General features: G+C 35.1%; 1 protein-coding gene across 6 annotated transcripts in view; it reads left to right on the top strand.

Moving 5' to 3' along the window:
• The window catches only part of MAP4K3 (mitogen-activated protein kinase kinase kinase kinase 3), a 254,608-nt gene that overhangs the window by 85,401 nt on the left and 151,898 nt on the right, over positions 1-17,309 (top strand). For 5 of the 6 annotated variants that reach the window (XR_005058777.2, XM_037009323.2, XM_037009324.2 and 2 more), the window contains exon 2: positions 7,540-7,597. Coding sequence is in view for 4 of the 6 variants with exons in the window: in XM_037009323.2 (XP_036865218.1) it covers positions 7,540-7,597 (58 nt within the window). In the remaining 2 variants the exon portion in view is untranslated. Of the gene's footprint in view, positions 1-7,537; positions 7,598-17,309 lie in introns of those variants that run through there. The other variant, XM_037009327.2, reaches the window with a different exon arrangement.

Below are 17,309 nucleotides of genomic sequence, written 5' to 3' on the forward strand. Positions count from 1 at the left end.
GAGAAAATCTTAAAGATTTGGGGATAAGCAAAATGTCTTGAATACCAAAAGCACAATTTATAAAAGAAAACAGTTGATAAAGTGGAAAACTTGAGCTTTATGTATTAGAGCTAGAATTGCCATAACAAAACACCACTGACTGGGTGGCTTAAAACAGTTGAAATCTTATTTTCTCATACTTCTGGAGACTAAAAGTCCAAGATCAAGGTGTTGGTAAGATTGGTTTCTCCTGAAGCCTCTCTCCTTGGATTGTAGTTGGCCACCTCCTTGCTGTGTTCTCACATGACCTTTTCTCTGTGTATGCACATTTCTGATGTCCCTTCCTCCTCTTATAAGAACACTGTTGCATTAGTCTTGCTGGATTAGAGTTCACATGTATTACTTCATTAACCTTAATTACCTCTAAAGGCCCTGTCTTCAAATATAGGTATGAGGGATTAGGACTTCATAAAAACTTTGGAAGGCACACAATTCAGTCCATTAACATTCTGTGAAAGACATTATTAAGAGAATGAAAAGACTGCTATAGACTGGCAGAAAATATTTGCAAATCATATACCTGATAAAGAACTCTCAAAGCTCAACAGTAAGAAAATAAACATCTCAGTTAAAATACAGATGAAAGACTAGAACACACTTCATCAAAGGATGGTAGATAGGCACATGAATAGATGTTCAACATCATTAGCCACTAGGGAAATGCAAACTAGAACCACTATGAGATACCATTACACACCTGTTAGAGTGGCTAAAATAGAAAGTACAGTACCACCTACTGGAAAGGATGTGAAACAACTGGAACTCTTATACATTGCTACTGGAAGTGAACAATGGTACAGTCCCTCTAGAAAGAGTTTGACAGTTTTTTCTAAAATTAAACATATAGCTACCATATAACCTAGTCCCACTTCCGGATGCTTTTATAACCTGTACACAAATGTTTATAGCAGCTTGATTCATATTTACCAAAAACTGAAAATAATCACTATTTCCTCCCACTAGTAGTGAATAACTGTGGTATATCCATACAGTGAAAAGTTACTCAATAGTAGAAAAGAACAAACTAATGAAACATGTAGCAACTTGGTGAAAGAAGACAGTCTCAAAAATTACATAAGGAGTGATTTAATTTATATGAAATTTTTGAGAAGATAATGCTGTAGTGGATCAAATCAGTGGCTGCCCGGAGTTGATGTGAGGAGAGAATAAAACTTCCAAGGGAGCTTTCACAGAGATGAAACTTCCCTGTTTTGGGTGGTGGTGGAGATGCATGTACAAATTGATATGTGTGTCAAAGGTATTAGAACAATATTTTCAGTCTGTTATTTTTCAATTGTAAGATAAATAAGTCCTGGGCATGTGATGGACATCATGGTGACTGTTAGTAACTACTGTAATGTATATTTGAAAGATACTGAGAAAAGATCTTGGAACTTCTCATCACAAGAAAAAGCAATTTGTGACTCTGTAATGATGAATGTTAAACTCACTGTGGTAATCATTTTGCAATACATACGTATCACATCATTATGTTATACACTTAAAACTTGCACAGTGTATATGTCAATTATATTCCAATTTAAACCCCCCAATTTAAATATTTTAATATATATATAAATAATGAAATAAAATTCATTTCTTCGGTTATACTAGCACATTTCAGTTGATCAGTAGCTACATGTGGCATGAGGCCACTTTATTGGACAGTGCAGGTAAAGAACATTTCCATCAATGCAGAAAGTTCAGTTGGATAGCACTGTTTTAGAGTGGGAATCAGCCAGTCTTTCCTGTAAAGGGCCAGACAGTGAGTACTTCAAGTTTTGTGGGCCATATTTATGGTCTTCATTTCATCTACACCATGCTATTGAGTATTATGAAATCAGCCATAGACAGTACTTAAGCAAATGAACATGGCTGTGTTCTAGTAAAACTTCAATTATAAAAACAGGCATGCTTGCTGACCCCTACTTTAGAGAATCTGATTGGCTAATTTCCTTTTTTCATGTCAGCTCAGTGTTTATTGGTAGAGTGACCTTAAATTTTATTATCCAAAGTAAATAAAATTTTAATTATAATTTTGAGAGTGAAAGTGGGCATTGTTAATAATTCTGCTGGGACAGATAAAACTGGGAGTGTCCTGGGCAAGCAAGGGATGTGTGTCACCTTGGCTATCAGTCTTCTGTGTTTTGGTTGTCCTTGTGGTAGGCTAATTCCTAATCCAAGTTAACTGTGGAAAAGTAAGCAAAACTATTCCTTCTGCAGGAGCCACAGGTTAACCATTTCCCTCTAAAAGGGAGTATTTATGTGGGAGGCACCCTGAGGTTTGGCCCATCCAATACACTCAAAATATAGCCTATGTTTTCTGTCCCCATTCCTTTGCACATACTTTTCTTCTATGTCCTCCTTTCCTTTCCTGTTTTGTATTGTAATCCAGCCCATCTCTCAAACCTCTGCTTAAATGGTATCTCCTTCATAAAGCCAATCCTTTAACAGCTCTTTCAGACTCAGAAGTTGTCATTTATGTTTTATAAAACTCAAGGCACAGTGCCGTAGCCCAGGTCCCCAAATATGGCTGACCATTACTACCTCAGTAGCTTTAAATACAGATTCCTAGGTCCATTCTAACTTTGTTGATTTAAAACACCAGTGGTGGTGTTTTTGTTGTTGTTGTTGTTGTTTTTTTTAATTTCCTCATATAATTCTTATATAATCAGACAGCTAGTTCAGTATTTAGAATCTGTTAATTTAGACTTAAATTATTTGATGTAAATATTGACTGCTAAAATTAAAAGCAAACTTAGAAATAGTCTCCATTTTCTTGTTTTGAAACTGTAGGGAGGCAGTTGGGGAGAAAACGTAAAGGAAACTACAGAGCCAGGACAAAAGTTTGTGTTTCTTCACCCCATTTCAGAACCATACTTCATATTCACATTAGATAGTCCCTTCTGACTAGTAAACTTTGAATACCTGGGGATGCTTGGTACATAGTAGGTGGTCATATTTTTCATTGATCATGACTATCTGTACTCACTTTATACAATATTGAGCACATTTTTTTGCCTCTTAAGTTTGCTTCTTGATTATGTTGTTTGCTCTCTTACACTCAAGGAATAGTTTTCTGGTAGAGGTAACTCAGCAATCAGCACAAAATCATATCAGAAAAATCCTCTTCCAAACTAGTTCTAATATGTCTGTCTTCTGAAAGGCTGACTGAACCAAACTGAATTACAGGACAACTTTGAAATGTAATTTCTAAGAGCCGCTCAGAACTAAGATCAGTCCTAGAATCTGCAAGATTTTCCTAACTACGCCCACTCCCATTTGAGAAAGGTTACCCAGGATCTGTGGGAGTATGTGTGTGTGTGGCCTACGCCAGAACAGGGGTTAGAAAAAGGCTTATGGAAAGTGATAATAACTAAGATGAGCTTAAAAGGAGGGTAAGCAATTGCCTAGGCTGTATGTGTCCAGAGGCAAAAGTGTGGATAGCATTGGGGAATGGCAAGTTGTTTAGTTTGGCCAGAGCATAAAGTGCAAATTTGGGAATGACTGGAAATACTAGACAGAGGCCAGATTTACAACTAGAAATTACATGCAAAAGAATGAAATTGGATCCCTACCTGACACTACATAAAAATTCACTCAAAATGGATCATAGACCTGAACGGATGAGTTAAGCTATAAAACTCTTAGAAAACATAAGGGGAAAAAATCTGTGTGGCCTTGGGTAAGGCAGTGGTTCTGAGCTACAATACCAAAAGAACAAGTAACAAAAAATATTTAAGTCAGATTTCATCAAAATTAAAAACTTTTGTGCTTCAAAGAACACCATCAAGAAAGTGAAGACAACTCCACAGAATGGGAATATTTGCAAATCATGTAACTGATAAGAGACTTACATCAGGATTTATAAAGAACTCTTATGAGTCAACAGTAAAAAGACAACACAATTAAAAATGGGTAAAGATCTCAATAGACATTTTTCCAAAGAAGATATTCATATGGCCAGTAAACATGAAAAGATGCTCAGCATCAGTCATTAGTGAATTGCAAATCAAATCACAATGAGATACCACTTCATACCTCCTAAGTTAGCTAAAATAAAAAACGTTAAACAAACATTGGGTAAGAATGTGGAGAAATTGGAACCCTTAATGTTAGTGATAATTTAAAATGGTGCAGCCACTTCAGAAAAAGTTTTAACAGCTCTTCAAAAAACTACAGTTACCATATGATTCACCATTTCCAGTCAGCTCTGTACCCAAGAGAATTGGAAGTATAGTTCTGCACAAAAATGTATACACTAGTATTCATAGTAATACTATTTATAATAGATAAAAAGTGGAAACATCCCAAATACCCTTCAAGCTGATAAATGGATAAAAAAAATAGAATATTATTCAGCAACAGAAGGAATAAAGTTACCAGTACATTCTACAGCATGGATGAACCTGAAAACCTTATGCTCAGTGAAAAAAACTACTCACAAAGAACCACATTTTGTAGGGTCCTATTTATATGAAATACCCAGAATAGTAGTCAAATTCATGGAGATAGAAGGTAGAATCAGTAGTTAATTGTCAGGGACTGGAAGGGAAGGGGTAGGGAGTGACTGCTATTGGGTCTGGAGTTTCTTTTTGGGCTGATAAAAATGTTCCAAAATTAGATAGTAATGATGGTTACATATCTCTGAATTATACTAAAAATGGATTATACATATTAAAAGGGTGAACTTTACAGTTTGTGAATTATATCCTAATAAAGCTGTTATAAAAAGTGCTATATTTACTGAAAAACTCAAGTTCTGACAGGGAATTTGAATTTTGTCTTTAAAGCAATGGTGTATACTCCAGAGGAGTTTTAAACTCAAGAATGACATGATCTGAATATCCCTTTGAGAGCACGTGATGAGTAATGGTCAAGTCAGTGATGTGGCAGAACCCTACTAGGTCCAAATGCTTAGAATATTTATATTGAATTTTTACCCTGAACAAGTCTTAAAATTTTACATTACTGACACTGAATTGGAAATTTTTAACTTTATACATGGTAATATTTTACATTGTTTACCTTGCTCTCATTTTTTCCTAATAAATTTCTCTAGGTGATTGAAAAAAGGAAGTGATATACTGAGTTTTAGAGGTAATATTAATCTTTAATTTACCTCTGTGTAACCTTGACTGCCATAAGTTTATATGCAGCAAAATATGATTTACTGTAGCCAGAAGACCAAGCTTCTTGATGAATCATAATGCTTTTAAAGACCTTTCATTAGTAAACATATATTTTGTTGCAGAAAAGCTCAGAAGTTTCCTGAGGTTTCTTTTTTTTTGTGAGTGTGTGTGTGTGTGTTCATTTTCTTCCCTTTTTTAAAAATCTTAATTCTTTGCAATTACATATTGGAAAATATTTCAGAAGGCAAAAAGGGCAGCAGTCATTTTAGCCATCTTGTTTTTTAATTGACTAAAGAACCATACTTTTAAAACTCTTTTACTATACTTTAGAGAATTCTGGACTGATTTAAATTTTGAAAAAACTGTACTCCTAAGTCAAGCTTACAGTAAATATTGATTTTAATAAACTCCTTATCAATAGTTTATTGTCACAGTATTTCTGTTAAATGTGCGCTGGTGTTAACTATTAGTAAATCTATTTATAGAAGAGTACATTGTGTACAGTAGCCATTTTGGACACTGTGTAACTTGTTTTATCAGTAGAGAGTGTGCCCTCTTGTGGTTAATTGGGAACAAAATTAACTGTAAAAATAAGCATCCTAGCTTTCTGTGAGTTCATATTTTTTCTGCTGTTCCATAATGGAATCACCCATACTCTGAATTTCTTTTCAATAAACAGAAAATAAAACTGTGGCAGAATTTTTAAGTGGAAAACTGTGAATTGGAGAGAGTAGCATCCTGTCTTATTTATTTGGACAAGTGCTAAAAAAGATGGGGTTAGAGGACAGAGTATCAAAGAAGAGCCTAACAGAGAAAAGATACCGAAGTGAAGAAAGACAAGTCGTTAAAATAGTGTTTCAGAAGATTTATGACTAATGTTGATGTGATATACCTAAATATTTTACAGGTACACTCTGCCTCCCCTTATAGAATGCTCCCAGAATGATACTCTGATTTTATTTCTATTTCATTATATATACATACATATATATTATATATATAAAGTATATAATATCTACTAGTAATATATATAAATCTTCTTATCCTAGGGAAGGGAATAAATACATATGTGCAACTATCTATTTGAAATGTCTATCTCATTTAATGGAAATTAACTTAGTTTGAAATAATTGTTCAAAGCTGTTTTGTACTGACTGTAGTAAGTTGGCATCACAAGTGTTTATTAGTTATGGGTTTTTTTTTCTTAATTTGTATGAGGAGATCTTTTAATGCTTTGGTTTTTCTTTGCATCAAAAGGTTAAATTTTATATTTCAGCAATGTCCCTGACCCATATCCCCTTTTCTAGATTCTTGGCTGACATTTTTAATGCCCCGTATTCCTAGAAGGAGTCCGCTGTTAATGTGATCATCATCTCTTTTGGGTACCAGTCCATTAATAAGAGAGTGTGGAAACTAAGAACAATTCTGGTGATCTGAAAGGATTCTGTGATCAGGGGACTGTATCTCTTGGTCTTCGTTGGGTGATATGAAATTTAATTTATTAAGTTTCAGTTAACAATTTAAATATTATGTAACAGTAATAGCTTAATATTATTTGGAAGTTTGACCCGATTATGAAACACTTAAGATTGACAAAAAGTTATTGCCATTTTTATACAAATTGAAAAGACAGTTTCTGCTTATTTATACATAATTATAGTTGTAAATATCAGGAATCTACTATTAGAGATTGATTTTTTAAATGATTTTTATTTTTAATATGAGGCTTGTAAAAATATATTTGGTTTTGTGAACTGCACACATTTTATTATATCACCAGGTGTGTTTAAACCGATGCAGGGGGCTGCTTTTATAGTTTAATAATTATACTAGCTTTTCATATTCTAAGGGTTTTTAATTTAAAAGTTAAAGGCTAATCAGTTCAAAATTTTATCCAGCCTTTGGATGGATGACAATAGAGTGAAAAGCTCAGAGTCTGATGTTAGACTTCTGAGTTGGAATCCCAGCATTGCTTGGTACCTTATGGCCTTAGCAAGTTTTTTAACTTCCCTGTGCTTCAGTTTTCTCATCTGCAATATGGGAATAATGTTAGTTCCTACTCATAAGATTGCTGTGAGGATTAAATGAATTAATGTAAAAATAGTTAAAATAGTACCTGGCACATACTAAGGTCTTTATGTGTATTACCTATTATTATTATCATCACCATTATTAAATTTATACATGAATTAATATTGAAATTCATTATGAAGAATATGTTTCTTTTGTAAATATAAATCATTTGTAGTTGTTGCTTTAAAAATATTTCTATATAACTAAAAATAAACACTAAGTTATTAATTTATAAATGAGACTTAAGAGTTTTTTATGAAAGCTTTTTTCACAATTATCTTTTCTTCTTTTTTAGGCACGAAATGTTAACACTGGTGAACTGGCAGCAATTAAAGTAATAAAATTGGAACCAGGTAATTTAACTGAAATTTGATGATTCTTATTACTGTAAAGCCACTGGATATCTTCAAGGCTTATTTTAGTGATGGTTGGCCAACTTTCCCTTGTTTGTTCCCACCATCTTTAGGGAAATGTAGCTGGTGTCTGTCTACTCCTCCATCTACCTCTTTTAGACCTGTAGACCTGTAGATTCTTTTCTGAAAAATCACTAGTAATTAGGGAAAGAAGGGGAACTCTTGAAGAGACGTTTTTCCTTCTGAGCTCAATTGAGCTAACTTGTCACAAATTGATAGTGTTACGTTTCCAGGTTAACATTGTCCTTTCATGACAAAGAAGAACTGAACTGAGATTTGGGTGGTTGTAGTCTAGTTCTTTGTGTCCCGCTCTCATTCTGTGAACTTAGGCAAGTTAACTTCACTTCTGAGTCTCAGTTTTCTCAGTAGACCTAGCTAGCTCTCAAATTTTATGGGTCATTAATATCATAGTAGTTATCTTCCAACTTGAGCAGCTCATTGTAAAGCCACTAGGACTACTGTATATTTTTTGTCTGCTTTGATTATATTCTGTTCCTGGATTTCCCCAGCCCCTGCAAAACCCATATGTTTTGTAGCTGACTACACACTCTTACTTATCTTCTCTTAAAAACACCTTCTCTGTTTTCCTCCCTCCCACCATATGCAAGTAATTGTGCTGGTGTCTAGACCACGTTCTATAGCAAATGATCTTTCTGGTGGTTTCTTCCACTATAAACTGATAATAAATGAATTCAGTGAAACAAGTTTTAGCTTTGGTATGAGCAAAAATCCACTTCGTAGTGTTGGGTTTTGTTTTGTTTTGTTTTGTTTTGTTTTGTTTTGTTTTGTTTTGTTTTGTTTAAGGATAGGCAACTTTTTCTGTAAAACTCCAGATAGTAAAATATGTTAGGCTTTGTGGAGCACATGTGGTCTCTCTATACAGTTATCCCATTCTTTCTCTCTCCTTCCTTCCTCCTAAAATGTAAAAAACCATTCTTAGCAAGCCAGGCCACCTGCAGCTGTAATTGCCCACCCCTGATTTGATCATCAGTAGACTTTTTAGCAATGCCATTAAGATGAGATTTGAAGGATGTGTTGACTGAGTGTGATCAAACCACACTGACATGTAATGAATAAAAAAATGCTTTCTCAGTTGTACATATTTACAAAGTTTGTATAGTATAATTACATTCTAACACCATAAGACTGTTTTCTTTTCTTTGAATCTCCTGTTCTTCAGTGGGTATATGAAGTTGGTGAAATCTGAGGTAAAAAAATTAAAGATTTGGCATTTGAAGCAGGGCCTTCATTTTTAGTCATTAAGAAATGGCTATGTTTGATGAAATAGTCTCTAATTAGAAGTAGTTTGTTACATACATTATTCCTTGAAATCAGGGGAGTTCCTTCCTCTTTCCGGAATTCCTTCCTCTTTCTGGAAGCCTTCCCTTAGCCTTGGTCTGATGAAGATGACTCCTCCGAGGAGTAGCTCTGTTACAGCACTTAACACACTGTATTGTCATTTTAAGATTGCCTTTCTTTATTCCTAGTTTTAATCAGATTTGTGTCCACAGCACTGAATGTGGGGCCTGGGCATAGTACTCATTCAATACATCTTAAAATTTCCTTTAAAAACAATTAGCAACGTGAAAAATCTTATTGTTCATCAAGTCATTTGTTTTCTGATTAATGAAATTTTTGCATTGTTATAATGTTAATGTTGAACACTGGCATGCATATATTGATCATTGTGATACTTTTATACAATTAAATAATAAGAAAAATCAGATTCTGCCACTTAGAAATAACAAGAATTATTACTATGCATATTTCATTAGATAATCACTTATAATTAGTTAACATTGGATTCTCTATTTATAATTTCATAGATTGATGTAGCTGAGCAGGTCAAGTCTGAGTGGTTTGAGGATGTTGAGGCAATCAAAAATTATGAACAAACTAGTGATGGAGAAGGAGAGAATGAGCAAGGTGCTGTATCATCAGCATGTGACAGGGAATGGCTAAGAATTCCAGAAATGCAACTTCAAGGGGGAGTAAGAGGTAATATGCTGTGATGGCAGTCACTTTCAGAGAGGCTGGGTTTTTGAAGGACAAAGATGGAGAGGTATTTGGAAGCAACAGCAAGAATGGAGATGGGCATCCACACCATTTCTAGGTCCTGCAGTATGTGGGATGTGGAAGAGCACTTTTCCATCACTTGACAAGACTAAAGAGGAAGCAGAGTCCTTGGGGACAGCCAGGTTTCATTAGAACATAGAGTGAAGAGGACCTAGACAAGAGCTTGAGGACAGGAGTTTTCTGATGACCTATGAGATCAAATGGTGCCCATTTTTAGTGATTTTTTTTAAAAGGTCTTTTTCTGTCAGCGATTTTAATCCTTATTTTTCTAAGTTGCAGTTTTTTTCTGGTATGCCTGTAAAATTTCCATCTGATTTGGATGTAGATAAGTTTTAAGTTATTATGTAGCTAAAACTACAATATTTTTCTTTATTGAAAATATTTATCATTATTTTTCTTTTTTGAAAGACTTGCTGATTCCCACTACTTGTTTGTGTGTGTGTATACTTTATATTCACTCAACTTCTGTCATTGTACTTTTTTTAACATTTGTATTTAGATCCATGTGGAATTTGTTTGCTGTATGATGTCGAGTAAAGATTGAACTTAATTTATTTCTCAAACAATTAAATCAAGCATCCCAGTACTTTGGTATAATTGTCTCTGTTCTGGGCTTTCTATTCTAATGTAAGGAATTGCCTATTTATTTTGTTGTTAATCCACACCCAACTAGCTTGTAAAATAATACTTATTTTTGAGATAGGCTCTTGCAAAGAATGTTTCTTATCAGGATTTCATGGAGATTAACTTAGTGACTAATGATAGTATATTGTTTGGATACTGTAGATATACACAATAATGTAAAATGCTCAATGACATTGGAAAATTAAGGATTCCATATAGGTAAAATTTCTTAAGTCCTCCTTTAAATTGCAAAAATCATTTTAACCATTATGTTTGTTAAATATTTCTCAAATGCATTTCATCTCAAATGCATGCTGAGTGTAGTGTAGTTATCATCATGTAATTACTAGTTGAAAGTTAAGTCCTCAGCAGCTCACTGACAAATAGAAAAATGTGTCTCAGAGAAAGGCTCTAAACAGCATTTGTCCCTCTCTCTTCGTGTCACTTGTAACTTCTCTTTAGGTCGATAAACACTGATATACTGAGATAAGTGAAAAGACACAGTTCTTGATTTTAATATGTCCAGCCCCTTAAATGTGCTCCCTTTATTCACTGTTTCTATTGCATTATTGGTCAGGAGATTGGAAAGTCAGGTTTCTTAGAAATACATCTAATGAAAGAGCAAATATAGTATGAGTTGGTCAGAAGAACTCTCCTTTAAGCAAAAGTCCTCTCTCTTGCCTTCCCAAGGTACTTTTTGTCCATGTCTGGTTCTCATTTATGTTCTGAAAAGTTGAAGTCACTAGGTAAGTACTTAGATGTAGAGTCTAATTGGTACTTAGGAAGAGTGTCTATGATAGGTAGTGGGAATCAAAGAGAGGGTCTATGGCATAGTGGTTAAAAATGTGCACTTTGGACCCAAAAGTGTTTAGGTCATTATTGAGTCTCCATCACAGCAAGCTGTATGACCATGGCAAATCACTTAACCTGTCTACCTATTTTTCTCTTCTGCAAAATGGGGATAGCATTAGTTCCTATCTCACAGGGTTATGAAAATTAAGTTGTTTAATGTATTTGAAGTACTTAAAACAGCTACTATTTTTTATTAACGGACACTTAAAATTTAAAATTGTTGTAAGTATGCATTCATGTATTGTGCAATTAAAAAGTATAAAATTAAACTTTTTTTTTCATACTTGGAAATAAATGCAGTAACTGATTTCTTGTACTGTCTACTAACTTAATCCTATCCCTTATTATCCTCTTTCCCCCAACACACATACACATGCATACACTCCTACAGCTGTGGTAGATCCAGTAAAGATACTTAAGGTGCTTTGAGTGTTAGAATTTTCTTTCGATACTCTGGGGGCTGTGGTTTAAGGCAAACTTGTGAAATAATTTCCTTAAACTTACCTTCTCTACAATGATTACTCAAGCGCAATGAAATAAAGTTCAGGAATTGCCTTTTTTAAATTTAAACATTGTCTAGTATAGTCGATGAAAGCCAAGATGGAGGAAACCTTGTCTCTCTTTATAACCTTGAGATGTATAGCTCTGGGCACATAAATGTTCAGTAAACATCTAATTGAATGAATTGTAGTGATCAGGTATTTAAGTGTCAGATATTGCATGTGATAAATGAATATCTAGAATGGTGATTTTTTTTAAGTTTTTTGTAATTAAAAAAAAGACTTTTGAGTTCAGTTGCTTGGGTTCTTGTACTTTGTGAAACAAAGTAACTTTGTAGCCTTTTGTGCCTATCCTGGAGAAAATTACTATTATTTGTAAGATAAAAGCTAATCATTCTCCAGATAAATAAATCAGTCCTTTTTATATATTCAGTCAAGAACTTCTGTAAGTACATATTTAGTCTTAAAATTAAGTCTGTAGTGTCATCTATATAAGTAACATTAATAGGCTCTGAAATGCCAGCAGGTCCTTCTTAAATGAAAGCCAGGGAAAACACAACTATTATATTGGGTTTGTTTTCAGTTAGAGGAGGTACAGGAGGTATTTGGCAGTGTCATTAAAGTGTACCCAGAAATCAGTAGAAAATGATGATGTGGAGAACTTGGTTTAGCAGGAATTTTCCTTCCTTCCTCCCTTCCCTCCCCTCCCCTCCTCTCCCCTTCTTTCCCTTCCCTCCTCTCCCCTCCTCCCTTCCCCAACCCCAAAGTACTTCAGTATTTACTTTATTCCATATAATTAAATAAGCCACTTATATTAATTTTTCTCACTGGTGTTGGTGCTATTGATATTTCATCCCACTGAATAAACAGTGCCTCTTTGTTCAGTTAGTGCACAAAGAATAAAACTTGAAGTCTCTTATTTTAATGACATTGTGCATAAAGTATACATTGTCTATTTACATCTGTTTTGGTTGCCCCATAAGACTTTAAAGTAATTTTCTTTACCTCCTCTGTCTTTCACTTTGCAGTTTTTGAGTTATGTTGAAGTTACACAGGAAAAGGTTGAAGTCTAATGATACTGGAGCTTAAAGTATCTGTGCAAAAAGGGGGGCTTGGCATGGTCAGGGATGGGAATAGTGGGTCAAAAAGGATGGAAGCTAGACAGACACATAAGACCAGATTATGTATCATGACACCTTCTATTCCATGTCAAAACATCTGGAGGTCATAGAAGATTATTAAAGAGAAGGCGACTACTTAGCCCATGTTTTTAAAGATAACTGGCAGTAATGTGGCAACTGTAGTGAAATATAATTCAATACTAGAAACAGGGAGACCAATTAAGAGGTGTGTTGAAAAGAGCATTAAACAAAGATTTGTTATAACAAAGAAACTCCCCCCAAAAGTGACCTGGGTAGGACATTTATTTCTCTCTCATGTGTAACAATTTTGAGATGAGCCCAAGTTAGTAGTTCAGTTCTGTTTCGCGATGTTTTATTCAGGCATGCATGTTACTCTCATTTTATGCCTTCACCTAGTAGAGCACTCACTCATCTATTTATGTGAGGCTAGATTCTGGTATAGTCATCTTTAGCTTGCAGGAAGAGATACAAATGTATTTTAAGGCAAGCAACTTTTCTTTTAAGGTGAGAGGTTGGAAGTCACCCACCAGTTCTGCCTGTTTTCTGTTCTTCACTTAAATGGCCATACAAACACGAGGGAGGCAGGGAAACGTGGTCTTTAGCTAAGCAGCAATTTGTCCAAGAGAAAGGAAAGAACAGCTTTTGGAAGCACAAATAGTAGTCTGCCCCAAGAGGCAATTTGAGTGTTCTAAGGATTTGAACCAAGGTAGTTACAAAGAGGCTGAAATTGAGAGGCATTTAGGAGGTAGAATGAAAAGACACAAATTATTTCCATTCATTCGAAACATGTTGATTACAAGGTGTTTAGCAGTTGTGTAGATGTGTGCGTTGCCAGTTTGATCTGTAGGTCTGGAGCTCAGAGGAGAGGTCTTTACTGAAGGCATGAATTTGGAGATCTTTGGTGTTTGCTAGTAGCTGGAGTTGGAGAGTTTCAAAAAGAAAGAAGGGGTTGCCAGTATCAATTGCTGCTGAACTGTCAACTTGAATGAGAATTGATGAGGTCTTTAATTTAGGTTTTAGAATGACAGACCTTTGCAAGAGTAATTTCAGCAGATTGCTGCGGTGAAACATAGATTTTAGTGGGTTGAGGAATGAATGGAAGTCCTGAAAAGGAAACAAAGATCAGACTATTCTTTGAAGTAATTTGGCTGTGAAAAGCAACAGGGAAATTGGTTTTATATGGGAGAAGCAAGGTTAAGGGAAGTTTTTATGTTGAAGTAAATTTGAGAATGTTTATACACTGAAAGGGAAAAGTGAGTGGTGATGGAGAGAATAAAAGTATCAGAGAGAATATAAATGATGGAGCAAGGTTCTGAGAGGCCTAGGATGGAGTCAGGATCAGGAGGCAATTCTTTTGAAAAGGAAGAGAGTACCACTTTGGGAATCATATAAAGATATGATGTTAAGGGCTATGAGTTGGCACAAATATAGATTAAGGTTGAGGAGAGGTTAGTAAAAGATCTTTACAAAAGGCCTCCATTTTCTCAGTTGGAGAAAGCAAGGACCTTAGAGAAGTGTGAAGTAGAGGTGAATAGGTAGGATAGCTGAAGAATAATGGAAGTGACTTTTTATTCTTTAGAGTTGCTGTAGGGAATAGAAGAAACTGACTAGTTAGCAGTGATGGGGCTGTTGTACAGTGTTATATGCCTAATTGAAGTTAGAAATCTAACATCCTTTTGATTGTGCCCATTAGTGCAGGTATGGTACTATTCACGAGCTGTCATTAGAACATCACCTGAAAACAAAGTCATCAACTTTTCACCTATTAAAAGATCATTTCTCTAGAAATTATAGGGTTCTGGGGAAATTAGTGTTAAGGGAACTACATAAGATACAGTTCTAAGGTAAGTAAACTTGTCTGTATTTTTAAAATTGCTAATTAGTGAATTTCCTGTCTTATTCTGTTAATTATACATCCATGTTACTGTTTCCCCAAAGTCTCAGGATAATAGCATATGTTTATATTTTATCTTCAGTCTTACACGTAAAGTGGGGGAAAAATAAACCACAAATGTGAAGACAAATGTTTAATGAAAGGTAGGAGTCCTTTCATAGAAAAGAGAAAAGCAATACCCAGACAATGTCATTCAATAATCTCATCTTCCTGCATAAAGTCTTCTTTTTTTTTTTTATGTTTTCATTTTGGTATCATTAATGTAAAATTACATGAGCAACATTATGGTTACTAGACTCCCTCATTATCAAGTCCTGACCACATACCCCTTTACAGTCACTGTCTGTCAGCATAGTAAGATGCTATAGAATCCCTACTTGTCTTCTCTGTGTTATACTGGCTTCCCCGTGCCTGCCTCCCTAGGTATGTGTGCTAATCGTAATGCCCCTTTTTCCCCCTTATCCCTGCTTTCCCACCCATCCTCCCCAGTCCATTCTTGGGTTCTGTGAGTCTGCTGCTATTTTGTTCCTTCAGTTTTTGCTTTGTTGTTATACTCCACAGATGAGTGAAATCATTTGGTACTTGTCTTTCTCCACCTGGCTTATTTCACTGAGCATAATACCCTCGAGCTCCATCCATATTGTTGCAAATGGTAAGATTTGTTTTCTTCTTATAGCTGAATAATATTACATTGTGTATATGTACCACGTTTTCTTTATCCATTCATCTACTGATGGACACTTAGGTTGCTTCCATTTTTTGGCTGTTGGAAATAGTGCTGTGATAAACATAGGAGTGCATATATGTCTTTTTGAAACTGGGCTTCTGCATTCTTAGGGTTAATTCCGAGGAGTGGAATTCCTGGGTCAAATGGTATTTCTATTTTTAGTTTTTTTGTGAAACCTCCATACTGTTTTCTACAATGGTGGAACTAATTTACATTCCCACCAGCAGTGTAGGAGGGTTCCCTTTTGTCTGAATCCTTGTCAACATTTGTTGTTGTTTGTCTTTTGGATGTTGGCCATCCTAACTGGTGTGAGGTGATATCTCATTGTGGTTTTAATTTGCATTTCTCTGATGTTTAGCAATGTGGAACATCTTTTCATGTGACTGTTGGCTATCTGAATTTCTTCTTTGCAGAGGTGTCTGTTCAGCAACTCTGACCATTTTTTAGTTGGATTATTTGCTTTTTGTTTGTTGACATACATAAGCTCTTTATATATTTTGGATGTCAACCCCTTATCGGATATGTCATTTATGAATATATTCTCCCATACTGTAGGACGTATTTTTGTTCTACTGATGGTGTCCTTTGCTGTACAGAAGCTTTTTAGTTTCATATAGTCCACTTTTTGCTTTTGTTTCCCTTGCCCAGGGCGATATGCTCATGAAAAAATTGCTCATTTTTATGTTGAAGAGATTTTTGCCTATGCTTTTTTCTAAGAGTTTTATGGTTTCATGACTTATATTCAGGTCTTTGATCCATTTCGAGTTTACTTTTGTGTATGGAGTTAGACAATAATCCAGTTTCATTCTCTTACATGTAGCTGTCCAGTTTTGCCAACACCAGCTGTTGAAGAGGCTGTCATTTCTCCATTGTATATCCATGGTTCCTTTATCGTATATTAATTGATCATGTATGCTTGGGTTAATACCTTGACTCTCTGTTCTGCTCCACTGGTCTGTGGGTCTGTTCTTGTGCTAATACCACATTGTCTTGATTACTGTGGCTTTGTAGTAGAGCTTGAACTTGGGAAGCAAGATCCCCCCTGCTTTATTCTTCCTTCTCAGGATTGCTTTGGCTATTCGGGGTCTTTTGTGGTTCCATATGAATTTTAGAACTATTTGTTCCAGCTTGTGGAAGAATGCTGTTGGTATTTTGATAGGGATTGCATTGAATCTGTAGATTGATTTAGGCAGGATGGCCAATTGACAATATTAATTTTTCCTCTTTAATTTCTCTTAAGAGTGTCTTGTAGTTTTCAGGGTATAGGTCTTTCACTTCACTGGTTAGGTTTATTCCTAGGTATTTTATTCTTTTTGATGCAACTGTGAATGGAATTGTTTTCCTGATTTCTCTTTCTGCTAGTTCATGGTTAGTGTATAGGAATGCAACAGATTTCTGTGTATTAATTTTGTATCTTACAACTTTGCTGAATTCAGATAGACATCAGTTCTAGTAGTTTTGGAGTGGATTCTATAGGGTTTGTTATGTACAATATCATGTCATCTGCAAATTGTGACAGTCTGACTTCTTCCTTACCAATCTGGATGCCTTTTATTTCTTTGTGTTATCTGATTGCCATGGCTAGGACCTCCAATACTATGTTGAATAAAAGTGGGGAGAATGAGCATCCTTGTCTGGTTCCCAATATTAGGGCAAAACCTTTCAGCTTCTTGCTATTAAGTATAATGTTGGCTGTGGGTTTGTCATATTTGGCCTTTATTATATTGAGGTACTTGCCCTCTATACCCGTTTTGTTGATAGTTCTTATCATGAATGAATGTTGAATTTTGTCGAATGCTTTTTCAGCATCTATGGAGGTGATCATGTGGTTTTTGTC

This window comes from Manis javanica, chromosome 1, assembly GCF_040802235.1.
Source record: "Manis javanica isolate MJ-LG chromosome 1, MJ_LKY, whole genome shotgun sequence".
Classification (NCBI taxonomy): Eukaryota; Metazoa; Chordata; class Mammalia; order Pholidota; family Manidae; genus Manis; species Manis javanica.